The 27,763-nt window shown below is 36.5% G+C and overlaps 2 protein-coding genes across 4 annotated transcripts in view; one reads left to right on the forward strand and one right to left on the reverse strand.

Moving 5' to 3' along the window:
• gabrb1 (gamma-aminobutyric acid type A receptor subunit beta1) overlaps positions 1-13,413 on the forward strand; it is an 87,889-nt gene extending 74,476 nt beyond the window's left edge. The window contains exons 8-10 of one of the 3 annotated variants that reach the window (XR_012389195.1): positions 4,516-4,766; positions 8,420-11,812; positions 11,861-13,413. Coding sequence is in view for 1 of the 3 variants with exons in the window: in XM_002664133.7 (XP_002664179.2) it covers positions 4,516-4,766; positions 8,420-8,767 (599 nt within the window). In the remaining 2 variants the exon portion in view is untranslated. Of the gene's footprint in view, positions 1-3,703; positions 3,993-4,515; positions 4,767-8,419 lie in introns of those variants that run through there. The other 2 variants (XM_002664133.7, XR_012389196.1) reach the window with 2 other exon arrangements.
• A 2,503-nt stretch (positions 13,414-15,916) lies between these two features.
• Positions 15,917-27,240, reverse strand: commd8 (COMM domain containing 8). The gene is given in 5 exon segments (NM_001077718.1): positions 15,917-16,266; positions 22,847-23,002; positions 23,126-23,278; positions 25,288-25,443; positions 27,162-27,240. Coding segments are annotated over 5 exon segments (531 nt in total). The 5' UTR covers positions 27,207-27,240; the 3' UTR covers positions 15,917-16,245.
• Positions 27,241-27,763: the final 523 nt, after the last annotated feature.

Genomic DNA, 27,763 nt, shown 5'->3' on the forward strand with positions numbered 1-27,763 from the left:
TATATTTACTGATTTGTCAAATACCCAGAATATCGGGGGTTGTGAAAGGTAGTAAATGAAATTAGTCAAAATTAAGGGCATTAAAAAGTATTAAAAAGTAGTTAATGTCATCTGACGAGGTATTACATTTTCGAGCTCAAGATACATTTTTAGATTTTTAGATACATTTTCAGTTTGTGTTGAGTGCAGGCCTTTATTCTAAAATTTGCGTGGATTTATTTAAATGTTGAGAGTAGGACCGGAGCGATATCGTGAGGTTGTATGGTAACTTGGCAACAAAGCCGCAACGTCAACACACCAGGGCTCGAAATTGTGACTATTCTGGTTGCATATGCGCCCAAAAACTAAGCTATGCAACCTCATAATATATTTGGGAGCATGTGTGCGACTGCATATAATGGTTGTAGTGCAACCTGCTTAGATTTTTTCTAAAGATGTGCTGAATCGCTTTTCCCTGCCATTATAACGGTTCATATTAGCCGTCAATCACTTAAGGCTTTCCGCTGTCAGGTGACAGGGAGCTTTTGTGACTGCAGGAATTGCAAACGCCTGAAGAGTGAAAAGTACACAGGTTTGCAAATCCCACCTAAAGTTACAAATAATGGCCCAGATGACCACTATCATGTGGTGAATGTTGATCCACCAACCAAGGTCGAGTGTTTTCGGAGAAGGTGGCCGAATCTCGATGCGTTGCATTCACTGCGTGTTCAGCGCAAATGTCCGCTAAATGTAAAATCTAATACTGTACACATCATCGCCAAAGAAGCAGGCCTTCTAAGTTTACACTGAAACTGCAGCTCATAACAAAGAACCGCATTGCGCTGTTGGTCATCGCGAGAATCCTGCTCTGCCTGCTCATTTATTGGGTCGGCTGACTCGCCTGCTTTATTCCACAAACACAGAAAAATGTAAATCAGCTCATAACTAGTGTGAGCATTTACAATGACACAAACCAAAATCAATACTTGCAAAGAGTGGCAGAAGTGAGACTTTTTTTTGAGATGTATATTCTTTTTCTATTTAATTACTGATGACTGTTTGCAGCTTTCAGCCTTGAATTGAATGATTTATTATAATCTTTTGTTTGTTTTGTTGTAGAAATATTATTCATTAAATTAACTCGCATATAAAAAAACATATTTTTGTTTGATGTAAACTATACATTTATTCTTCATGAAGTAACAGTTGGACTTTATATAGCAGATAACCCACATTCAAGGCAGCATGATAATGACAAATGTAATTCTTTGTTAGTATTATTGTCATCATTGATTCAGCACGATTGTCTAACCGTGCTGAGAACGGTTTGTAATTGTGCCGCACTGATCCAGGCTCAGTGGAGAAACAACCGTAACCGTACTGAACTGTTCTTAGAAGAGCGGCTATTGATATTAATGACATGCATAACATTGATTAAAAACTATAAACAAAGGCCCATTGTGACATCTAGATTAATCCCTCTGCTTTACTTAAATGTATATGTTATCTGCAATATGTTATTGCATTTAGAAAGATTTAATTTACGCCACTACAGTTGCAGCTCTAAGTCGTGCTGGTATTACATTTTTTTTGAAGGTATTAAAAAAGGTAGTAAAAGGTATTAAATTCAACTTAAGAAGTTCTGTATATACCCTGAAATAAATATGTTTGTTTTATTTGTGTTTAATTCGATGGAATGATAAACATGGACATGGGTGTTATTCAAAACATGACCTATTTATTTTTAAATATATTATATTTATATATTTAAAATGTTTTATTTAATTGTTTAAACCATATTACATAAATTTACAACTACTATTTTACCATTTGTTTTGGCTTTAGTTATTAAACAGATTATTAATAAATAATCAAAGAACATTTTACTGAGCTCAGTCAATAGTTTTGTCTGTAGGTCTAGTCAAAAATCTAATACATTTAGAGCCATGGCTGCAACAAGTCGGCAACACTGTGTTAAAATGAAACTCAGAAAACAATAAACAGGATTATTCCAAGCACAACATTGTGTTAGATTTTAGCAAATACAAATGTAACCTTGTTGATTATCACTTATGTGACTATGATCAGACCTGCCACACTCAACTATACAAAACATGGACAAATAAAACTCTATCACAGAGAAATAGTCATCCGCGGGGGTCCTTCTCTCATCTAAACAGGACATTAATGCATCTTTGTTTCTTATGTGTGTATCATTGTAGGTGTCCCCAAAGGTGTGTGTGTGTATCACCAGAGTCTTCAAAGTGTAGCTAAAGCAGTGTGTGTGTATCACCAGTGTCCCCAAAGGTGCGTGTGTGTGTATCACCAGTGTCCCCAAAGGTGTGTGTGTATGTCACCAGAGTCCTCAAAGTGTAGCTAAAGCAGTGTGTGTATCACCAGTGTCCCCAAAGGTGTGTGTGTATGTCACCAGAGTCCTCAAAGTGTAGCTTAAGCAGTGTGTGTGTGTGTGTGTGTATCACCAGTGTCCCCAAAGGTGTGTTTGTGTATTACCCGAGTCCTCAAAGTGTAGCTAAAGCAGTGTGTGTATCACCAGTGTCCCCAAATGTATGTGTGTATCACCAGAGTCCTCAAAGTGTAGCTAAAGCAGTGTGTGTGTATCACCAGTGTCCCCAAAGGTGTGTGTGTATCAACTGAGTCCCCAAAGTGTAGCTAAAGCAGTGTGTGTGTATCAACTGAGTCCCCAAAGGTATGTGTGTATCACCAGAGTCCTCAAAGTGTAGCTAAAGCAGTGTGTGTGTATCACCAGTGTCCCCAAAGGTGTGTGTGTATGTCACCAGAGTCCTCAAAGTGTAGCTAAAGCAGTGTGTGTGTGTATCAACAGAGTCCTCAAATGTGTGTATTTCCACTGTAGTCTAAACTAAATTAATTATAGACACTCCTCTTTCAACTGATCATTTGTATAAAGACTTTCCCAGTAATTGTTTTCACTGAGAAACGTGTCTTATGGCGCATGTAAGTAGGTAGTGTATATGAATTTGAACTTCACAACCCTTGTTTTATACAGTATGGGTTTTAGTGTGAATGGATTTGAGGTGTACTACATTAACCATCATATGACTTATCAGTAGAGTTTCATCACTTCTCATATCATTGGATATTAATGTGTCCATTGAGCTTCATAAACTCACTGTAAGGTCATCCATTTACTTCTCCCTTACTGTTTTTTAAAATTAGTTTGTATGTATTATTCTGCTAACATGCTGTCTGTCACATACTATTTATGAGAGAAATATGTCATTTCATGAAAAAATACTTGACACCAAATGACCTTCTGACACCAGATTGAGTTATTTGTGAAGAAAAAAATGTAATTGTCTATTTTCAGTGATCTTATTTACTTTATCATATGTCTCTCTGCACTAACATTATTATAATTATTAATAATATTATATTAGAAATATTCAGATAACTGAGTCCTTAAAGTATTCTTTAACCTGAGTTTGTGTATAACTGCGGTCCTCAAAGTGTGACTATACCGGAGTTTGTGTACATGTCCCCAAAGGTGAGTTATAAAATACTGTCCTCATTTTGAAGGTAATTTGTCAGGTCTTTATAGAAGTGTTTTTTTGCAAATATCAACTGATATTCATAATAAGCACATTTTTAGTAGTGCAGTCATGTCTTTCTTTTGTCTCTAGACCCTTCAGAAAGGGTAGTCCCCAAAGGTAGGGTGTTGAGTCATGTGTCCTCATTGGTTTGTTAGGTAAGTATGTGTGTGTGTGTGTGTGTGTGTGTGTGTATGCGTGTGTTTGTGTGTGTGTGTGTGGTGTGAATAAAGTAAATAAAAACTTTACACCCTGATCATGTTTTCAAGAGTAGTGTTGTGTGCAATAGATTCTGTTTTTGCATTAAATATTTTCTATAGATTTATACTCTTCATATGAAACTCACAAATCTAAATGCCCAATACTCTGCACAGGTCTAAGAAGATCTGTTACTGTAGAGTTTCTAAAAATATGCATTGGCAGTTATGAAACAAAGTACCTTCTCACAAATTGAGCATTATGTTTTCAATTGTTTTGCTGTCGTGTGTAATGATGTGTATAGAGTTTACATTTATGAATGCTTCGATCTGCTCTTTTGGTGTGAAAGTTTGAGTTTTGAAGCGAGAAGGTATGGTTGTGTTTATGTAGCTCTAGAAAATGATGTTGTGTTTAGAAATTGGGGAACATGGAGGAAACGTTTGCGAAATGTGTTTTAGCATTTAAGAAAAAACTGTAATAATACCAAATGTCCCCACGAATATAGCAATACCAGTCATTTTTGATGTTGGTCCCCGTGAGGAAAATTACAGGTAAGGTTGAAAAAATTGGACAGAATATATAGTGTGTGCCTTATAAAAAATTATTTTATCAGTGTTGAGTCTCCATAAAACATGAAAATCCAACTTATATTTGTGTGTTTGTGCGGGGTCTCCACATCAAACCATCTTTAAGAGCCACAAATCTATTGCTTGTTATTGCTTGTGTGTTAGACCATACTTATTTCTAAATAAGCTTCACTGGCTCTCTTTAGGAATCACCACCGTTCTGACCATGACCACAATCAACACTCATCTTAGAGAGACGTTACCCAAGATTCCTTATGTGAAGGCCATAGACATCTATTTGATGGGCTGCTTTGTGTTTGTGTTCTTGGCTTTACTCGAGTACGCCTTTGTCAACTACATATTCTTCGGCCGTGGACCACACTTGCAGAAGAAAGTGGCAGAAAAAGCTGCAAAAAGCAACAATGAGAAGAGTCGGTTGGAGAGTAACAAAGTTCAGGTGGGTCATATTATTCTTTTTATGTTTATTTTAAGATGCACTAACTGTTTTTCAAAATTTTTTTTTTAAATAAAAGATAAAGGGCCATCACAGTGGCGAAGTGGGTAGTACGATCGCCTCACAGCAAGAAGGTGACTGGTTTGAGCACCGACTTGGTCAGTTGGCATTTCTTTGTTGAGTTTGCATGTTCTCCTCGTGTTGGCATGGGTTTCCTCCGGGTGCTCCGGCGTCCCCCACAAGTCCAAAAACATGCTGTATTGGTGAATTGGATAAGCTAAATTGGCCATAGTGTATGTGTTTGAAAGAGTGCGTATAGGTGTTTCCCAGTGTAGGGTTGTTGCTGGAAGTCCTTTAACATAAAACATATGCTGGATAAATTGGCGGTTCATTATGCTGTGGTGACCCCAGATTATTGTAAGGACTAAGAAAATTAATGAAGGAATAAAAGATAAAGTCTATTTATAGGATATTTCATTGTATCAGTGAAATTTACTGGCAGTTTCCTGGTGATTTTATTATTATTTTTTTTTACAGTTATTTCTAAATCCACATTTTGTAATGTATTTTTTTTATTTTTTTTGGTTGTGCCCCTGGACTTTCCAATATATTATTATAAGCTTTGCTGTAAGTGTCTTTAGTGTGTTTGTGCTACTGTGCACTTAATCCACTCCACACTCTTCACTTATCAGCTCACAGCAGCTTTAAAGGCAAAATTATTGAATTTATGTCATCATTATATATGTCATTATATCATTCTGTTAATTCAGTACATTTACAAACATATTTAACCTCCATTCTGTTCTTTTTATGTTATGTTGTTGGCTGTAAACAAGCTGTATTTTTGGTGCCAGTTTTTTTTAAATATAAGAACACGAGTGCAGTATCAGTGTTGGTACATCCCTAAAATGAATTAAGCTTCATACTGCTGATACAAAATCTCAGGACATCTCTATTATTTTTACAAAATAATGCTCACTGCTTAATCACCCCTGATGAAGTAGGGAATAAGCCTAGGAAAGTGAGTACTCAATCTGATCAGCCATGAAAACAGTTATGCTCATTAGTAAAAACTGTAATTGTTACTGAATTCTATTTACTGTATGTCTTCATGCATAGCGCTTTTTGTAATAAGAATGATCTAAAGGGCACATATTGTGAAAAATACTTTTCAAGCTGTTTCGACAGACATGTGTGTAAGTATAGTGTATAGACCGTCATATTGGGGTGATATGAACACACACAGTTCTTCTTTTTTTTTTTTTTCAATTTAACAACATAAAAACGGTGGACCAATTGGAGCTGTTTTTAGATTGACCGCAACTTGACTTAGGAGTGCAGTCCCCCCGCCCACCAATATTGATTGACAGCCGCACGTCACGATCATATCCTCACTTTGTTTCACGTTCGCCATTTTCAGTGTGAGAGTCAACCGATATCACTAAAGGAACACCCTTGCTCTAGTTTTAGATGTAAGGCTCATTGGGCTCAACACAAGATCAACATTAACCACATGATCGCTGTAATCGGAATTATTGTTTGTAAGTTAGTTTGTTTGTAGGTAGGTTTGCAAATGTGTACTTTTCATTGCGTCTACCTTAAACTTTTTTCTCACGGTCACAGAAGCTCCCTGTGATCTTAACTAGGTGCAGCTGGAAAGTGCGAGCTTTTTCTCAGGATATACACAATGGTGCTTTCAGCCGGCGGCTGTCCACGGCGCCCAGCCACAATTGGGACACTTCATATTTCTGTTGTGCCACAGAGCTCCATCTGAATAGTTTCATTTTAAATAACATGTGAATGTGCGTGTCTGGTATTCCGTGTCATGGCTAGCAGTTGGCTGTAAAACTATGCAAAGACACATGATTTTGTAGTCTCTGCTTGGTCTGTGTACGAGTTGTACATGTACGGCTAAATGCTGCTTCTCTTACTCATGTTGCATCTCTCTGTGTCTGCCTGTCGTTTGCCAAACACAGAGCGGGGGAGCTCTTGGCTCCGCCCTCTTGTTAAGTTGGGCGGTAAGTCGAAACTGATTTTCATGTAAAGCAACACACCCCTAAAACAGCGACCTGTGTACACGCCTCGAAAATAACACATTTGAACACATTATGATGAAAAAAAAATCTGAACTGTTTTGAACTGAACTTAAATTGGCACACTCAGAAGAACCATAATATTAAAATTAAATCTTAAAAAAGGGGTAAACTATGTGCCCTTTAAAGGGTTAGTTCACCCAAAAATTTATATTATTCATTATTCATTAATTTATTCATTATTCACCCTCATGTTGTTCCAATCACCCAAGAGCTACACAGATAAAATATTTTTTCAGAAAAGCAAGCAAAAACATTGTCCAAAACATTCTATGTGACTTCAGTGGTTCAACTATAATCATACAAAGCTTCAAGAGCACATTTGTGCACCAAAAAAACTGTATACAGTTAAAGTCAGAATTATTAGCCTCCCTGAATTATCAGCCCCTGGTTTTTTTTTCTGTTTAACGGAGAGAAGATTTTTTCCAAACTTTTCCAATAAATCATATATAATTACTGATTTATTTTATCTTTGCCATGATGACAGCACTCAATATTTGACTATATATTTTTTAAGACATTTAAAATGAAAAACTGCTTTTATTCTAGTCAAAATAAAACTAATAACGTATTATTAGTTAATAATTACCCCTAATAAGGGTTTGGTGGGGTTTGACAAGGTGCTCGCGACGTGTCGGAAGAGCTAGGAGGGATGCTGTGAGGAGGGGGGAGAAGGGTGCGCAACGTATTTGAGGACCTGGAGGGAGACGCACGATTTCCGGAAGATTGTCACTCGTTTGCGGGCATCTGGGAGTCCCTGTGCATTTGTGGGAAACTGATGAAACTTCCGGGAGACATGGGATGTCTGTTGAATGACCACCTGCCTAACTCATAATTCTCTCTTCCTATAGCCGTATGCCTTTTGTTACATATCCATAAAACACTGTGATATAACCGGGCTCAGATCGTTTCTCACTACAATCGATCCGCTCCAGAGTTCGTTTCAATCGATCTCAGAGCGATTGTTTTGGCGCGGATCTGAGCGCGATTGGTGGTTACACATACGCCAAACGAACCGCGCTAACTAGGCTAACGAGACAGGTTCCAAAACAAAAGTCTAGGTGTGAACCACCCTAACACATATAAGATTAAAGTAATGCAGTAAACATTATTTGTCAACATTAGATGTAACGTGAAACTCTAATATTGAGAAAACAACTAAAAGAACCAGTATGTCTTCAAAACAACATAAAAAGTGTCATGTGGGGAATTCTGGGAAATAATTTAGTTATTCACCATATATAATATGGCAGGGGTGCTCAATCCTGTTCCTGGAGATCTACCTTCCTGTACAGTTTAGCTCCTACCCTGATCAAACCCACCTGAACCAATTAATTAGGACCTGAAATCCACTTGTTAATTACAGACAGGTGTGTTTGATAAGGGTTGCAACTGAACTCTGCAGGAAAGTAGATCTCCAGGAACAGGATTGGCCACCCCTGTTCTAAGGAAACTGGCTATTAACCAGGTTACAGTATTTTACTGTTGAAATCACAGACATTTTTGAGTGTTTATGTCAACATGTTTGCTCATATTCTGTTTTTGTGTATCCTATTAATAAAGGTTGATGTTCACGGAAGCATTCCCCTGACAAACCTTGATCTGCGACTGAGCGGGGCAGAGATGTTGGGTGCACTCGGGGACCCAAGAAACACCATGTTCTCTTATGACAGTGCCAGCATCCAATACCGTAAGCCCCTCACTGGTAGGGACCTTTACGGTCGGCCCACTGCCTCAATCGAGAGACCACTGGCACCAAAAAAGAGTCGACTCAGGAGGCGAGCCGCTCAACTGAAAGTGAAGATCCCAGACCTGACGGACGTAAACGCCATCGACAAGTGGTCCCGCGTGATCTTCCCCATCACCTACACCTTCTTTAATTTAGTTTACTGGCTTTATTATGTCCACTAGAGAGCAGCACCAGCCACTCACGTCAGGTCAGACCTTTTTATTCTCCATGCGGTTTGGACTGTCAGTCAGACAGGAGGAAGAGGTGCGTTCTGTAAATGATTCTACTTTAAATATATAGAATATTAATCTACTGTATATTAGAATTTTTAATTGAGAAGTTAAAATGACTACCCAATTTCCAAAGCTGCGTATTATGCAGTACCTATTGGCTTAAAAAGGTCACTGGATTTTTGCACTTGTCTTCTGTAGGATCACAGTCACTGATTGCAGAAAGTACAATTACACTGTGGGGAGAAAATTGACTGCAGATGACTGCACTGCAGCACTGTTTCAGACAGGATTGAAGTAACAATTAGAAGGTCTAAAAAGATAGTTCACCCAAAGATTTTAATTCTGTGATCCTTTTCTCATCCTCCAAGTTTCAAAACTTGTCTGACTTTCTTGCGTCAGTTAAACACTTACTAAACTGTTGATAGTTGAACCAAGTCTTGGTCTAGTTTTTCGTAGCTCGCTTAAATGATCTAAGATGATTTGACAGATCCTAGATCTTTTTAACTTGATAACTGATCTCTGGCTAATTTAGTTCTTCAGACAAGTTTGTGAATCAGATTAAAATGTCTGGATAAACTGATCTGAGATCGCTGTGTGTGTTGGGACAGGCAGATCTATCGATCCTCGAAATCAGTAAAATATCAGCATTCTGTGCATGCTTTCAGTATTACCTTTGCTTGAAATGACCCAATCTAATTCTGTTTATATAAAATGAGCCTGCTCCCGAGCAGGTTTAAGCTACCAGACCTCTTGCTATGACAACAACTCTTGGATGAGTTTTGAAAAACTTAACGATCCTGGATCGTGTCAAATCATCAATAACCAAATCCAGCTATTAGAGTATTCCTCGTACAAAGAACAGACCCCAGTTGATAACTGACTAAACATTTTTTTTCTTTATATATTTTTAAAGTGCAGAGTAATTTTAATTTTTAGCTAAACTGTCCCAATAAAAGGATGTTCTGAGTTTGATGAAAACTCTGTTGACAAAATTGTGGGATAAATTTAATTACTCTACCAAAAAGAAAGACAAAAAACTCATTGCTTTTTGTATCAGATCAAACACTTACGACTTTTTATTGATACATTTTCAGTTTTTGCATATAGGTGATATCAGCTTCTTCTCTGCCAGCATTTTTAACAGTTGCCAGCTTGCACCAAAATTTGCATCATTTTACTAACATTATAGAGCCTCTATTTTGAATTATAAAAGGTCAGATTTTGGTTTTGGGGGTCTCCAACAACAGTCTGATATGCGTGCAAGGTCAAAAAACACTTTCATCAGTGCTTCACTTTTGATTTCATCTTATAATATGCATTTATTTTTACCTAATTATCCCAATGGCTCCCATATGATTTGTTTAGCGATTCATTTGTTCCCAAATCCCTCCTTAGCATGAAACTAATCTGCTGTGATTGGTCTGATGACCCAGTCTGTTGCATTTGGTCGACTGGGTTCAGCGCTAGACAGAGAGAAACGCCCACCATGGTTATGAAGTAGCACACAGTGCATGTTAGAGCCAATTGCAGGAATGCATTAATAGAATGCAGTTAAACACCAGCATATTACTCTACTCTTAAACCTAACCCCAAGTAATAACAATGACACATTCCGTATTAATCCACACAGTGGCAAAAGTTGAACTATTTTGAAAATTGTTGTGTGTGTGTTTATGAACAGCTTATAGTGGCTATAGCAAAGACAGAATGCAAGGGATCGCAACTTCAGATACACATTTAAATCAGTAAAGGAAAAAGCACGCATTACATCTTTAACGTGGTTTCGGACGCAATATGTGAATAGCCCCATAAGGATTTACCCTGAGTAATACAATACAAGCACTGATCTATAATTGATAAGTGATTAAAACCCGTGAGGGGCGATTACATAACACACAAACACATAGTTTGCAAACAACACATAAAGAGTCAACAGTTTTACTTACACTTACATGTTGATGAGATGATCCAGAGGAAAAAGAAACTGGTTCATAAGAACTGCAACAGTTACTGACAAAGTCCCATACATAATAGTCTCCGCTGCTCCTTCCTTTAATAGCAAACGGCCGACGAATGCAGAAAAGGTTATTGTTTCAAAAAGAAGAAAAATAACATGAACAAATACAGCACTAGGCTATACTGTGTGTTATTGTGAAAATGAACTTTAACCCTTTATTCCCCACAGCTGAATCTCCATCTGTCAGTGATCGTCATCTTCGTGTTATGATCAGTCCCATGATCCCCTGTGCTCCGCTAGTGTCTGAAGGGAAAGGTGCGTTCATGTTTTACCAGATCCGGTACTACATATATGATGATGTACCTTATTGATGTCAATGCACTCAAGCAAAATATCCGAACCCAACATTATTCGTTTATTTGACTTTGAGTCGACTATTTCAGTAAAGAATTCATAGTTTTAAACATGGTGCACTTTCAGATTTAAACCTCAGCTGGATGTTTTCATTCACTTAGTGCTGAGTTACACACTGCACAGAAGGTCATTTGCATAAACCCAAAATAGGGGCTTTTTAAAATCAAAACACAAAGACCAATCGAAACAATATTTTCTTAAGGGGGCTAATAATATTGACCAAAAAATATTTACCATCGACTTCCGTAGTATTTGTTTTTCCTGCTATGAAAGTCTGTGGTTACAGGTTTCCCACGTTCTTAAAATATCTTCTTTTGTGAGCAACAAATAAATAATTACAACAGGTTTGGAATAAGTCAAGACTGAGAAAATGATCACAGAATTGTAATACTTGTGTCAAGTTTGTCCCTGAAATCCTCAACGCAGTTCAGACACATTATAAACTGTAGATAAAATCTTTTTTTTTTTTTGGCTTAGTACACTGCAAAAAAATGCTTTTCTTACTTAGATTTTTTGTCTTGTTTCTAGTCTAAATATCTAAAATTTCTTATATCAAGAAGCATTTTCTTGACAAGCAAAACATATTGTCTCGTTTTGAGAAATAATATGCCGATATTAAGTGAGTGGGGTAAGCAAAATAATCTTGTTTTTTTTTTTTTTTTTGACGTAAGATTATTTTGCTTACCCCATTGGCAGATTATTTTGCTTGTTTTAACCAAAAACTTACTTATTATTGGCATATTATTTCTCAAAACAAGACAATTTGTTTTGCTTGTCTAGAAAATTCTTTTTGATTTAGGAATTTTCAGATATTTGGACTAGAAACAAGACAAAAAATCTAAGTAAGAAAAGCATTTTTTGCAGTGTAGCAGGTCTTGGTTACAGTGTTTATAAGGCATAATTAGTATAATATGACTATGATATTGATTTTACTATGAATGATATTCTGTGGCCTAACACACATCTTTAAAGTGGTCATTTGGCCAGAAACCTCAACATGAAAACACATGATGACAAGCAGGATGTGGGATCAAAGGCCACAGTATGTAAATTTGTACATTAAAGCATATCAGGTATCAAAAGATAAATGATGTCATCATGTTTTGCATAACTTCTTATAAAACAACAAATCCTGCATAATTCATTCAAAGCAGCATTGAATTTCAAACAAACTAAGGCCTAATATAAACCAAGATTTATTAGTTTAAAAGACTGGGGTTTTGATTTATTATATGCAGCTTAATAACATTCAAATAATAAATGATTCAGAATTCCTAACAAACACTATCTAAATGTAGCAGTCACTTTAGATACAGTCGGGCACTGACTTTTAGGCATACAGTATAGTTAGAATTATTTATATACATTAGTACAGTAAGTGACCTCACTATATTCACCTTAGGCTTTTGCATTTAGCTTTAAATGTATTCACTGTGAGTTATATATGACCCAAGCTCACTTAAATGGCAGATATTTCCTCTTTATGGCTTAACTTGTGCCTTTTTAAGAAAATAAAAACTACAGGGTTTGACATACGAACGCAGGTGCAGGCATATTATAGATGGATTTCCACTTTTCTATAAAAACACAGACTACTCAAGGTTACCACGTGTCAAAATTTAAGGTACTTTTAAGGGCTTTTCCAGTGCCCTGTGTTAATATCCCATACATGATTAAATAATTACAACAAAATGCATTTGGCATGTAAATAAAAGCTTGCATTGCAGCTCTTTTATTGTCTCAGTGTGACAATCTAACTTGGACATGAGCAGCTCAGTTGTTGTCATTGAGTGAATTAACTTCATTAAAGCCAATCTCATGAGTGGCGATGTAAAATCCAAGCATATTCGCACCACTCCAGCATGAATACACAAACACAATCAAATCATTACTTAAGTTTTGATTGCCTATTTACCACTCATACATAGTGTTTGGATTGGGAATGCCAATAACAGCAAATGCCAAAAAAGAAGAAAAACACATACAAGTATTTTCTAAGCAGTGTCCTGTCATCGCTGTATGATTTCTGTAATTACACTCACTCTATTGATCAGTGCACTTGTTCAGCTGTAGTGTGTTGAAGGAGAATGTATCATCACTGAATGACTGTATGTATGTACTGTATGTGTGCAAGTCCAAGACTACAACCACAGTTGTTCTGAAGGATTCTTTATTTTAAGTCATGGACATTTTGAATGAATTCAAATAAAATATCTTACCAAGCACAACATGTTGGTGTTTTTTGTGACGTCAATTCAGATTCCAGTTGCTGGATCGATTTGTTACCCTGTTAGCATTGGTTGGTTCAGTTGTTCAGTGATATGCTGTAATCTGGAGGTTTTCATTGTTCGTGCAATGTGATATTAGATATTAGACCTAAAGGGTTAGTTTACCTAAAAATAAAGATAAACTCATGATTTACTCACCCTCAAGGCTTCCTATATACTTTCTTGTTCAATCCGAGTTAGTTTTTTTAATCTTCTGGCTCTTTGAAGTCATGTCATGGGGTGAGTGTGTCTTTTTAGAAGTCCAAAACAAGTCCAATAAACCACATCCGCCCATAGTGGAGTGAATAAGTAGAAAAACCATCCGTTTTTGTAAGAAAAATATTTTAATGTTGAGCTGCACTCTCATTTAATCATTGTAGAGCTTTAAAAAGAAAGAGATTATTATTATTATTTTTTTAATAATTCAATTTGGATTTGACTGAAATAAGAAAGTCATGCAAATCTGGGATGCCTTGAGGGTGAGTAAATCATAGCTTTATTTTCATTTTTGGGCAAACTAACCCTTTAAGAATCAAGCTGGACTGAATTATTTGTGGAATTGTATATACTGTATACATTCACCAGCCACTGTATTAGGTACACCTTACTAGTACCCTTTGCCTTCAGAACTGCCTTAATCCTTTGTGGCATAGATTCAACAAGGTGCTGGAAATATTCCTGAGAGATTCTGGTCTATATTGACATGATAGCATCACGCAGTTGCTGCAGATTTTTTCAGCTGCACATCCATAATGCGAATCTCCTGTTCCACCACATCCCAGAGGTGCTCTATTGGATTGAGATCAGGTGTCTGTGGAGGCCATTTGAGTACAGTGAACTCACTGTCATGTTTAAGATACCAGTCTGCACTTTATGACATGGTGCATTATTTTTCTTAAAGTAGCCATCAGAAGATGGATACACTGTGGTCATAAAGGGATGGACATGGTCAGCAACAATACTCAGGTAGGCTTAGGCATTGACACGATGCTTAATTGGTACTAATGGGACCAAATTGTGCCAAGAAAATAACCCCAACACCTTTACACCACCACCAGCCTGAACTGTTGATACAAGGCAAGATGGATCCATGCTTTCATGTTGACAACAAATTCTAACCCGACCATCCGAATGTCGCAGCAAAAATCAAGACAGAAATCAGAACAAACAATGTTTTTCAGTCTTAATTAGTCTAATTTTGGTGATAATTTGCTAATTGTAGCCTGTTTCCTGTTCTTTGTTGACAGCAGTGACAACCAGTGTTTTCTTCTGCTGCTGCTGTAGCCCGTCCGCCTCAAGGTTTGACATGTTGTGCGTTCAGAGATGCTCTTCTGCAAACCTTGGTTGTAGTGAGTGGTTATGTGAGTTACTGTTGCCTTTCTATCAGCTCAAACCAGTCTGGCCATTCTCCTCTGACATCAACAAGGCATTTGCACCCACAGAACTGCCTCTCACTAGATACATTCTCTGTAAACCCTTGAGATGTAAAAAAATCCCAGTAGATCAGTGGTTTCTGGAATACTCAGGCCAGCTCGTCTGGCACCTACAACTATTCATTCACTTAAATCCCCTTTCTTCCCCATTCTGATGCTCAGTTTAAACTGCTGCAGATCATCTTGACCATGTCTACATGCCTAATGCTGCGGTCACACAAGAGTTTGTGCATGCGGAAATCTGTTGTATGCCGCTGCGAAAAGGGGCGGGATTAAACAAAATGCTTAGACATTAAAAAAGGTGGTCTATATTTAAAATTTCTGTCCAGAGAGGTCATGTTTTGATCTTCGATTGATCTCACGCAATCATGTGATGCGATTTCACAGGTCAGAGTTTACCTAGCTTGAACTTTCCAACGCAGCGAACTGCGAAAGCTTGCTGCGCAAGCTGGCATTTCTGGCCTGGCGCATTCGCGTGTGTATATGAAGTAAAGTCTATGGGGAGAAGAGTGTAGTGTGATCATGGCTTAAATGCGTTGAGTTGCTGCCATGTGATTTGCTGATTAGAAATTTGCGTTAACGAGCAGTTTGACAGGTGTACCTAATAAAGTGGCTGGGCTGATGAGTGTGTTAGTGTGTGTCGGTGTGTGTGTGTGTGTGTGTGTGTGTGTGTATGTATATATATATATATATATATATATATATATATATATATAACAATGATCTTATGTTCTTCTGGGAATGGAACTACTGGTGTGATGTGACAGTAATGAAGGCAAAATCACATTCATATTATTAAGATAACACCCATGTTTAATCCACTTTAACGTGCAACTCTACACCAGATTTCATGTGTAGTATATCTTGAAGCTCGATCCAAACGGAACATACTTAAAGAATGCAGATTCACTTAACTCTGTATGAAAGAAACGGCAAGAGTGCATCTGCTGATCTGGTATTAGATGTGTTACAGCAGTACTGTACATTGCAAAAAATGTATTAAAAAAAAGCAACAACAACCAACATGTGCGTTGTTTTTAGTTACTTTATTTAGAAATACGATGCAACATTTTGTGGGGTGAAACCACGATTTTTTTACATTTATTTACTTTCTCTTTTGTGTCCAAAATCCTCAGCTTCAAAAGGCTAAACAGGCAATTCCCGAGTCAGCACTAGTTCATATTGATGGAGCTTTTCCTCAGACCTTCAGTCTTTTGAACTGTTCATTATCTCCTCACGAGTTCCCAGTTCTGCCACATAAAGATATTGTCTCCTAATACAGAGATAGGACATCCTCTCTATGAAAGTTTGATGGCACAGAATCACATTTGTAAGGAAATGCACTTGTTGGTATCGTCATTTCAACTGCAGCACCACCTAAAATAAGACACAGTTTCAGAAAAGGTAAGTGTTGGCCTTCCTGTAGCTCAAATATGCTGCAATGCAAAGGATGTGGGTTTGATTTCTAGGGAAAGCAATTGCGATGTGATAAAGTTTATAAATGTAAATGAGGGTGTGATATTCCAAAATGCGTCTAAAAATTTATGGAAACAGCATAGTCGAATTTAGCGGGTTAGACTGTAGGCATGGGCTGATATAAGTTTCTGATGGTATGATAACCTTGTTTCTCAGAGATGGGTTGCAGCTGGAAGGGCATCCGCTGCGTAAAAATGTGCTGGATAAGTTGGCGGTTTATTCTTCTGTGGTGACCCCGGATTAATAAAGGGACTAAGCCGACAAGAAAATGAATGAATGATAACCTTGGATAAAAATATCACGGTTTCATAGGATTGAGATTACTGCTCTAAAATAAATTCTTTTCAAATGTCTGGATTTAAAAAACAACAACTAGCGGTTTCTAGTTTCTAGCAGGTTTTAAACCTTGACTAATCCTTGACCATGCCTAGCAGGTTATGTATAACAAAATATACTGACTTAATTTGCTTCTGAAGTTTATGTTATATGCACATAAAGAGGTGCACTAGTATGTTCACTTTGAAGGGAAAAGCACAAACCTAAGAAACTATCATCTAAATTGATGGAAAGATCAACAATATAGATAGATAGATAGATCAACAAAAGCATTTCAATGCAACAAAACAATAGATCTGTATGATTCTTTTAAGTTAGCTTACAGACCAGCTTAATTCTAATAATATCAATACAAACTTTATGACTGATTCTTCAGTTTAATTTGAACTATTTCTTTCTCTCTCTGAAAGCCGTTAGTTGTCTGAATGCTGTTCTTTTATTTCTCCCTCTCAAAATAAGCACACTTGCTTATTGTGTGGCAGCCAGTGAGTTTCTCCAGTGATGTTTGTTCTCACATGTAAAGGCGTTATGATTAAGCTAATGTTTTTATTCAATCTTCCACATTTATCAGTTCTTAAAAGTGGATTTTGATCTCTTTAGGAACATTTCAGGTGTTTTGGGTGAAGTGACTTTCAACAAAGGACAAAAATCTGTCAAATTTGTTGATGTTCATTTGTATATTGAAGACAAACTTTGAGTAGGTTTGGAACGACATTGGGATAAATAAAGTTTATCATTCATTCGTGTATTTTCTTAAACACAAAGCCGATTCCAAAAGAGTGTGGACACTGTACAATTTGTGAATAAAAAAGGAATGCGATAATTTACAAATCTCATAAACTTATATTTGGTAACACTTTATTTTGATGGTCCATTTGAGTAATAGTAGACTGTCTGCTTAATATCTGCTGATACTGCTCCTTTAACAGACATTTAACTGACTATAAAGAATTTTGCAAGTTCATGTCAACTTACACTAACCCTAACCTAACAGTCCCCTTAATCCAATGAGAATTAGTTGGGATGTAGATGCAAAATAGAAGTGTGACCCTATATTTTATTTACAATGGAATATCGATAACATATCAAAAGCTGAAAGTAAACATTTTACATTTTAGGCCAAACATTGGCTCATTTTGGATTTCAAGACAGCTACACATTCCAAAAACGTTGGGTCAGGTAGCAGTAAGAGGCTAGAAAAGTCTAATATACATATAGGGATCAGCCGGAGGACCAATATTCCACTTATTAGCTCAATTGGCAATATGATTGGATACTTATAGCCTCTCAGAGAGGCAGTGTCTCTTGGAAAGGAATGCAATAATTTACCAAACCCATAAACTTATATTTTATTCACAATAGAATATAGATGACATAGCAAATGCTGAAAGTGGGACATTTTAAAACTTCAGGCCAAATATTGGCACATTTTGGATTTCAAGACAGCTTCACATTCCAAAAAAGTTGGGACAGGTAGCAGTAAGCAATTGCATTATATTTCACTTATTAGCTCAATTGGCAATATGATTGGGTACAAAAAGAGCCTTTCAGAGTGGCAGTGTCTCTTGGAGGTCAAGACTTTGAAGTTATCACCATCTACAATTAATAAAATTATCCAAAGATTCTGAGAATCTAGAACAATCTCTGTGCATAAGGGTGAAGGTCAGAAAACCATACTGGATGCACATGATCTTCGGGCCCTTAGATGGCGCTGCATCACAAAGAGGGATGCTACTATAATGGAAATCACAATATGGGCTCAGGTATACTTCCAGAAAACATTGTCGTTGAACTCAATCCACTGTGCTATTCATCGTTGCCGACTTAAGGTAAAAAAAGAAGTCATATTTAAACATGATCCAGAAGTGCAGGTGTTTTCACTGGTCCATGGCTCATTTGAAATGAACTGTGGCAAGTGGAAAACTGTTCTGGGGTCAGACTAATCAAAACCTAAAGTTCTTTTTGAAAACTAAAGAGGACAGGGAAACCCAAGTTGTTATCAGGGCTCAGTTCAGAAGCCTGCATCTCTGATGGTATGGGGTTGCATGAGTGTGTATGGCATATGAAGCTTAGACATCTGGAATGACACCATCAATGCTGAAAGGTACATCCAAGTTTTACAACAACATATGCTCCCATCCAGATGTCGCCTCTTTCAGGGAACACCTAGCATGTCCCAACAAGACAATGTCAGACCACATACTGCATCAATTACAACATCATGGATGTGTAGAAGAAAGATCCAGGTACTGAAATGGTCAGCCTGCAGTCCAGATCTTTTACCCATTAGACAAAGAAGAGCTAAGACAGTTGAGCAGCTGAAAGCCTGTATAAGACAAAAATGGGAGAATATTTCTATTCCTAAACTTGAGCAACTTGTCTCCTCAGTCCCCTGATGTTTGCAGACAGTTGTATAAAGAAGAGGGGATGCCTCACAGTGTTAACCATGGCCTTGTCCCAACTTTTTTGAAATATCTTTATGCCATGAAATATAAAATTTACTTGTTTTTCCCTTAAAAGGATACATTTTTCACAGTTTAAACATTTGACATGTCGTCTATGTTCTATGATGAATAAAATATTGAAATTTGGAACTTTCACATCATTGCACTCAGATTTTATTCACAATTTGTACAGTGCCCCAAATTTTGTGAAATTCGGTTTCTATATATGGCTGATTCCAGCGTTATGGATGTGACATTTGCAGTAAAAATTCAAAACATAAATTTGCAGAGAAAGTATACGTTAACATTATATTGAATCATCTGTTTATATTTTCCAAAACAACTAACCACAGAGTTATGGGATCAAAAAAATTCAATCTGTGAACATTTTTATACTTTAAATGAGGAAAATAAACAAGCGTTATGGATGTGACAAAAAAAGTCTGCGGGTTTACAGTATACAACATGTTTCATAAAAAATTCTGTGAATTAAACTGCACAACCCAAAATAAATAATTCTCAACAAAAGGATAAGAGTTGGCTCTTTATAGAACAAAACTGATTTATTTTATTTTATTTTGAAATTTTTGCATTTTTGAGGGAAAATCTTTGTTATGGATGTGACACTTTTTCGTTATGGATGTGACGGATGTGAAATTGCCATTTGTTTGACTTTGGTAAGTCAAATATATTAGTTTGAAAACATTGACAGAGACATTTTTAAGTATTTTTAAAGTACTGTAAAACACTTGCCTGCGCAAAAAATGTAGGAACGGTTTCGCTATTTTGGTGAAAACATTTTTCTTTTCATGGCAAGGTTGACATTTTCATGGAATTGCTCATATATATTAGGGGTGTAACGGTTCACAAAAATCACTGTTCGATTCGATACGATACAGTGGTGTCACGGTTCGGTATGTTTTGATACAGCAAAAAAAAAAAAAAAAAAAGCCAGAAGATTTCTCTGATTTTATTTTTTTAATGTATTAAAACTAACATCATAAAAGTATGATCTTGTTTTTTTTTCTTTTACTTTAAACAGTGATAGAGCTACTGTATACTTCTGGGGTTTCTGCTTAGCAGCAAATAAAACAAATCCTTCTTTATACTCAAAACCAAAAAGCTTTCTATAAAAAATAAATGTAATAATGTAGCAGTTAAACAAATAAAAAGAAAATAACTATTTAGTTTTTATATGGAACTCAGTTTCAATCAATGTTTAAGTCATTTTTTTTATTTCAGAAAGATGAGTGTCCACCTTTTCATCAGACAGCACAGATCTGCTGGATTTGACTGTCACCTGCCATTTTAGTGGATCTGAACGCAGGGATTATCTCACTGAAATGGGCTTATGAAGGAATAATGTAACGTGGCTCTATTACATTAAACATTTTCTCAAAACCCGAAATTACTACTACCAATTAAGGTCTAACAGGGCTCGAAATGAACTTTTTTCTTGGTAGCATCGGTGCTCATAACTTCAAAAATTTAGGCGCACCAGACAAAATTTAGTCGCAACCACCTAAAAAATGACCAGCACCGTTACTACTCGTTTTATAGTACCAGACTCTATTATATATTAACACTCTAATCACAATTAACAAATAAACAAAAATCTGCATAGGCTCACCGACCCTGCACGCACTGCTTGACGTGAATGAGATGAACTGAATTAACAATAATAACTGTGCTGTTCTCACGGGTGGTGGCTGATATTGCACAGACGATATAATAACTTATTATTTGCATACGTCATCTTAATAGCAAAACAGGTCTTTTCATGAGCTGCAATATTAGTTTCATCTCAGTGAATGCATACTCTTTAAGGATGGTGACCGCGGTATCAGTCGCACGATTGACAGCATCGTGATGATTAAATGAAGGATTAAACAACATTAGAACATTTCGTGCTTAAAATGTGTAGATTCAGGGACAAACACTGTTACCTGAAAACTCCGTCCCACTGGCTTTACGGTGAATGCTTTAGTCACAGCGGACTTTAACCACTGGAAGTCTTTTATCCATTCTTCGAAAAGTGTAAATGCTGGATTGACATTCAGCAAATGATCACTAATCATATGTGTCATTAGTTGTAACCATAGACTGTAAAATATATGGACGTAGTATCCGTGACGACACCCATAGGTTTCTGAAGAGCACAAAAGAAGCCACAAGTAGGCGCGGCCAACCGTCGCCATTTTGGTCACGCGTCATCACACCCACGGCGGGATACCAAACAAGGGCAAAGAGGCGGAGAGTGAGCGGAGCTACAGACACCTGCTAGCATTTAGCTTGGACCTGGTTCAGACACACTTTACTTTGGGAGAACGCTTAATACTTTATCACCTGTGACTCGTTTGTATTCTGACCACTTGTGCTTGGTTGTATACTATATCAATAAAGTGTTTAGACTTTTAAAAACACTGCTGTAATACATTGAGCCACTAAACATTGTTCTTATGACGTTTTTCAACAGGAGGAAAACGCAAATTACTTACAAACACATCAGATATAGTCTGTGTTAGTTACTGTAAGACTATTGATAAAATCCAGCATAACACTGTATGACAACGCTTCAGATGACTGTTCTAGAGCCTACAGCTAATCAATCTGACAGATTCTGGAGTGCATTACAGCTCTAAATATAAATATAAACGATAAATGATCTTAAATAAAACAAATACATGTATAGAGATGGTATATAAGTATATAACTTTACTCACATGGGAAACGGAGGCCACGTGAATGGTTTGTGAGCACAATTAAGTGCCCTCAGCATGCCATGCCATCTAATAATTGTGGGAAACAAGTCCAGAGGCAGTTGACTGTGTAAAGCCACATAAAACAACACAGAAATACGATAAATATGCCGAGTTCAGTGGCTAATCTGCAGGATTGACGTGACGTGACGTGACGTGACGTGACGGCGACCAGCGAGACCTAGCTGTCAATCAAGTGACCTCGCCCTTAATTATGCAAACTTAATATAACTTAATATAAAGGAAACAGATGAGTTATAAAAAAAATTCACCCCCCTCACGGTTGTCATGAAGGGTAATATTACCTGTATTAACCAAAATCTTTTTTTGTACCAGGCTGTAAACACCTTTTTTTCTGCTGTAAAGTTGGCCATTCTAACAGTGGGCTCAATTGAAATTTGCTCTGTTTTGGAGCCAGGAGCGGCCAGGACTAGCGGAATTTCGGATGAATTGCAGTTTTAGTTACTTCCGTATTGGCTTCCTGAGGGAGAGCGGGAGGTTGCCGCTTGGTTGTAACTCTAGCTGGTTTCTAAAACTAAATCTGTCAGTGTTGTTTTCATTCTCTCGGATCCACACCTTTACATTTTCACAGCTGTGGCACCCTGTCATCGAAACTGAGTGATTGACAGCTGATATGAACCAATGGATTTGCGTTCTGTTTTAGCAGAGTGGGCCAATAACAAGAGCTTGAAGGCTGGGCAAGCGTTGCAGAATTTTTGTACTAATTCTCTTTTATCTTTTTAGATATTAGTCTGAAACGTTCAGTTTGCAATGCGTACCAAACCGAAAGTCTCGTATCGATTGGCTCAATACGAATACGCGTATCGTTACACCGTTAATAATATAATATAATATTATAATAAAATAATATAACTAAGAAGAAATTTTATATTTTATATATATTTATATAATTTTGGCACAAAGTAACTCTTTAAGCATTACCTTATTAGCCGCCTCTAGCGCACTGATGAGAGTCTGCAGCTCCTCTTTATTCATTTCTATATTCACCGATCTCTGAATGCCGTTCTCTTTCAGGTCCAGACTGAGATTTAGCAGAGGGGTGTTTAAAGCCGACAGCTTGTCGCTTGATAATGCCAGCTAGAATAAGATAGAAGTAAAGAGAGGAAGAAATAAGAAAGGAACACTACCAAATGGAAAAATCAATTATCTCCTCTTATCGCTATCATTAATGGATTTGTGTAAGCATGGCTTTCTGTGTACCTTTAACTGCCAGTTAAAGTCACGTAGCTGTGTGCTAGAGATGCCATTGGTTCTGTCCACCAAAGCCCGTCGGATCTCCTCGAATCTGGAGCGCACACACTGGAGAACAGCCTCTGTGTGTGTCGGGTCCAAATCACTCAGCAGTGTCTGCATCTTCAGACGTGTGCACAAAACAATCAATTCAATTCAATATTTGCTTTATTCGCATGTCAAATGTTACAAATGTATTGCCAAAGCATTTATAAAGTTTACATTAAAAGAACATACTATATATATATAATAAAAAAACATAGTAAACACAGTTAATAGTATGGTATTATAAAATATGTTAGTATAATAATAATAACAACTAAATAAAAATAATAAATCAGAATAAACTGTACATTTAACAGTCAACATTTATGAATAAAACAGTAATAATAAATAATGTGTGTGTGTCTGAGTGTGTGTTTACATGCGCATCACTGATGTTTTAATTGGTCTGCTCTCTCTTTTTGTGACAGGCATTAATGTATTAAGCCACTAGAAGGATTCAATAATTTTTTTCCCCTAGTAAATATTGCAGTTGTGTTTCATTGTCTAACTCCGTGAATTGTGGGTAAATGCTCTGTAGTTTGGGCTATAATGTTTCTCTGATGTGCTGATAGTTTGTGCAGCGGGTGAGGAAGTATTCCTCCGTCTCCACCTCTGCTTGGGCACAGTGTGGGCAGATGTGACGCTCTCTGGGTTGCCAGTTCTGTCCGTATCGGCCCGTCTCTACAGTCAGGCTATGAGCACTCAACCTGTATTTGGTCATTGTAATTCTTAATTGGCTGTCCTTAACTGCACTCAGATATGTTGCGGCCGTATAATCTCTATTTAGGTCTAAATAACATTGAAGTTTACTTTGTTTTCCGGCTGCTTTATTCCAGTAAATCAGATACTCCTCTTTTCGTGCATTCATCATTTGATTGGGCTTAATTTTGTGGATGAGCATTTTCATGTCCTGATGCTGCCTGATGTTAGTCATGTTTGTTGTGTTGGTTTGTAACTTCAGGACTATCTAAATCAGAGGACTTTTTCAATGTCCATTTCTTGGTTTTGAGGGCCTTAATATGATAAGAGGTGGGGTCACTCATTTTTATGTGTTTACAAAATTTGACGGCTCGTTTCTCAATGTGCATGAGTAGAGAACACTGGCCTAATTCTGCCCCGCATGTGTTGTTGGGTGTGTTCCTCATCCATCTACCAAACCTAATCAATCTCAAAGAAAAGTCAGACGACCAGTAAATCTAATTCAACATTTACAGGACTTACAATATCTAAAAATTCTTAAATCAAGAAACATTTTGTAGAAAAGCAAAATTATTGTCTTGTTTTAAGATATAATGTCAAAATGAAGTTTTTATTTAAAACAAGCAAAATAATCTGCCAATAGGGGAAGCAAAATAATCTTGTTTTTCTCTTTGACAAGCTTGTTTTAGGAAAAGCTCACTGGATTTTGACATTATTTCTTAAAACATATTAATATGCTTTCCTTATCAAGAAAATGCTACTTAATTAAGGATTTTTTTTAGATATTTTGGCTAGAAAAAAGACAAAAAATCCAAGTAGGAATTTTTTTTTTGCTGAGTATCCACCTATAATAATTGGGAACCAATAATTCTTTGTGAGAGTTGTGGGAGTCAGTGCAATAAAGTGGCATTATCCTTACAGTTCATCTACTGAGTGTTTAAAAGAAACACTGCTTCATACTTTCAGCAGAGTGTAAATAACCCCAAAACTGCAAGACAAGCATTTCTGCAGCAATATTAAAGAAAAGTTGAATATCTGATAAAGGCAATATAAAGAGAAACTAATCTGAAGGAACAAAAACAAAGTGAACACAAAAGAGTTTTGGCCACAGATGTGCTTGTGATACTGATCTCATTTTAAAACATAAAGCTTAACATTATTTTCACGATAGATAAAAAGTCAAAATCCAAACATACAGTACCTATCACTCTATGTATATGGATTATTGGAGCACAACCATGTGATAGTAGATAATGGAAGTGATTTGTTTCTTTTCCTTAAATTTCTTTTTAAATGGAAGTTTCCCAAATCAAAAGCACAACCAATAATTTTAAATAATTTGAGTTGTCATGAGTGGAAAAAGGTGGATATATTTGTGTGTTTGTTACCTCTTGATCCGAGCAGCCCCTTCCTACAGCAAAGCGGATGAGAGAGGAGAGACTGTTCATTAACTCCAGCCATTCTGTCAGACTCCAGCGGTCACTGTAGTCTGATCTACTCGGCCCGCTGCGTCCACACACCTCATCCACCACCCTGTGTATGAGCTGGCAACACAAATAAACACAAACAAATGAGGCCTTCAGTGTTTAAAGTCAAGATGCTAGAGATCATAATATACACTCTTTGCTCATCTAGAATGCTTGACATTTCAATTTTAATATTTAAACACGACTAATATAAACTGTAAGTTGATGAAATACAACTGTTTATGTGACGGTGCGATGGCTCAGTGGATAGCACTGTCACATCATAGCAAGAAGGTCGCAGGTTGGAGTCCCAGCTAGGCCAGTTGGCATTTCTGTGTGGAGTTTGCATGTTCCCCCCGTGCTCGCGTTTCCTCCAGGTGCTCTGGTTACCCCCACAGTCCAAAGACATGCGCTATAGGTGAATTGAATAAACTAAATTGGTCGCATTGTGAGTGTGAATGAGTGTGTATGGGTTACGGCTGGAAGGGCATCTGCTATGTAAAACATATGCTGGATAAGTTCATTCCACTGTGGCGAATCTTTATGAATAAAGGAACTAAGCTGAAGGAAAATGAATGAATGAATGAATGAATGAATATAATTGATGCAAAAAAAAAAGGGTTGTTTTATTTAAGGAGGTCTCTATTGATAATTGTTGTTAGTGTCTGGATGTATTATAGTTAATTAAAGCACTTCACAAAAACAACACAATATAAATCCAAGCGACATAAACAGAAAGAAAAAAAACACAGAAAACAATCATCAGGGATAATTACAATAATAAAGTGGGGTGATTAAAGTGTATTTCCATTAATGTTGAAGTGCTCTTTGCTTCAGCTGCCTTAAGGATTTATAACAAAATCAATACTTTACGAATCTGCCAGTTTTGTCCAATCCTGTTTCTAGATTGAGATCAGAATTACTTAAGGGAGGTTCTACCAAAAATTTACGTTTTCACTTATAAAAACATGACAGGGCCTGATTTAAGCGTGTCCTAAAAAATCATACAAAAACAAGCATAAAATCATACAATTCAATGATAGAATGATCACTGTCAGCTTCTTGTCAGATGATGTCACTTCCTTTAAGTCATACCCTTAAACGTTGCATTTTATGTTAAATTAAATGCAAATGTGTCAGGACTGACAGTAACATATGGATACTTATAATTTTATTTGTATTAGGTAATTGTAGTGTTTATTTGTGGAATTATTTTATGATTTAATGTTTTAATCAGTTGATGTGAACGATAAAAAATTAAACTTCCTTTTTCTGAAGCTTTTTTTTTTTTAATAAGCATAACAAAACTTTTAAAGCTGTAAGACAAGCTGTAGCTGTAGACAAGGACAATGCCAGGGTTTGTACAGTGTAAAGTGTTTTAATAAAGAACGAAGCTCTGAGAAACAAATGATTGACATATTCCTGTACAGAACAGCTCACAGAAATCAACCATCAGTCCATTTTAGACATTTTTGGTATGAAATACTTTATTCACTGTATTTATGTTTTTTTATTTCAGGGACAGGTAATGTACGCTTCTGGTAAATTGTTCCTTAAATTATAGCTTTTAAAAAACGGGGAACATTTATAATAGCATTACAAGTAAATTGATAATAAATGAACAACGAACTCTGCAAGAATTTTTCACAAAACTTTAATGTCTGCATTGATGAAGAAGCGAATGTATATCAATCGCAGCTTGCTTCTTCTGAAATTGAAACAGATTCAGTTTTACTATTTGTGCATTTTTGTCATTTCATGAAATGTAAATTCGAACAAACAAATGAAATACTTACTTTAGGGCATTCTTCAGACGGTAATTTCTCGAGCAATTTGATCATTGTGCTGTCAGACTACTCCCTCGGCGTCAGTGATGTCAGCTGATCAAGCGTCACGTGACTTTATCATCTTCTCAATCGTCTTCAGACTGCACATTGTTGTGTGCGTTCTGGGAATTATTAATAAACATTTTCACATGTCTATTAAATGTACATGTTAACGTATAACTGGCTTTTTCTGAGCTGTCACAGTTAGATTTTACTACCGACACCCGGAACTACATGACTACATGAACTACTAAAATTTCAAAATAAAAGTCCAAAGCCCTGTTATGACCTAAAGATTTTAATCTAATATTAGAAACTTGTCTGACTTTATTTAAAATATATTTATATAAATAATGTTCATTTATTTTAAATTAATTTGTGTATTTTAGGCACCTGAACACTTTTTTTCCACGAAAAAAGGTTTCCAACATGTCGTATTATCTTAAAAAAACTAACCTGTAATAATATTTTTATTTATCATAAAAATGTATATGTTTACGTAAAAACATTTTATTTGTTTACTTCATTTGAATATGATTGTGCACACAGAAGATTAGGTTATGAGTAGTGTA

The sequence above is a fragment of the Danio rerio genome, chromosome 13, assembly GCF_049306965.1.
Source record: "Danio rerio strain Tuebingen ecotype United States chromosome 13, GRCz12tu, whole genome shotgun sequence".
In the NCBI taxonomy this organism is placed as follows: Eukaryota; Metazoa; Chordata; class Actinopteri; order Cypriniformes; family Danionidae; genus Danio; species Danio rerio.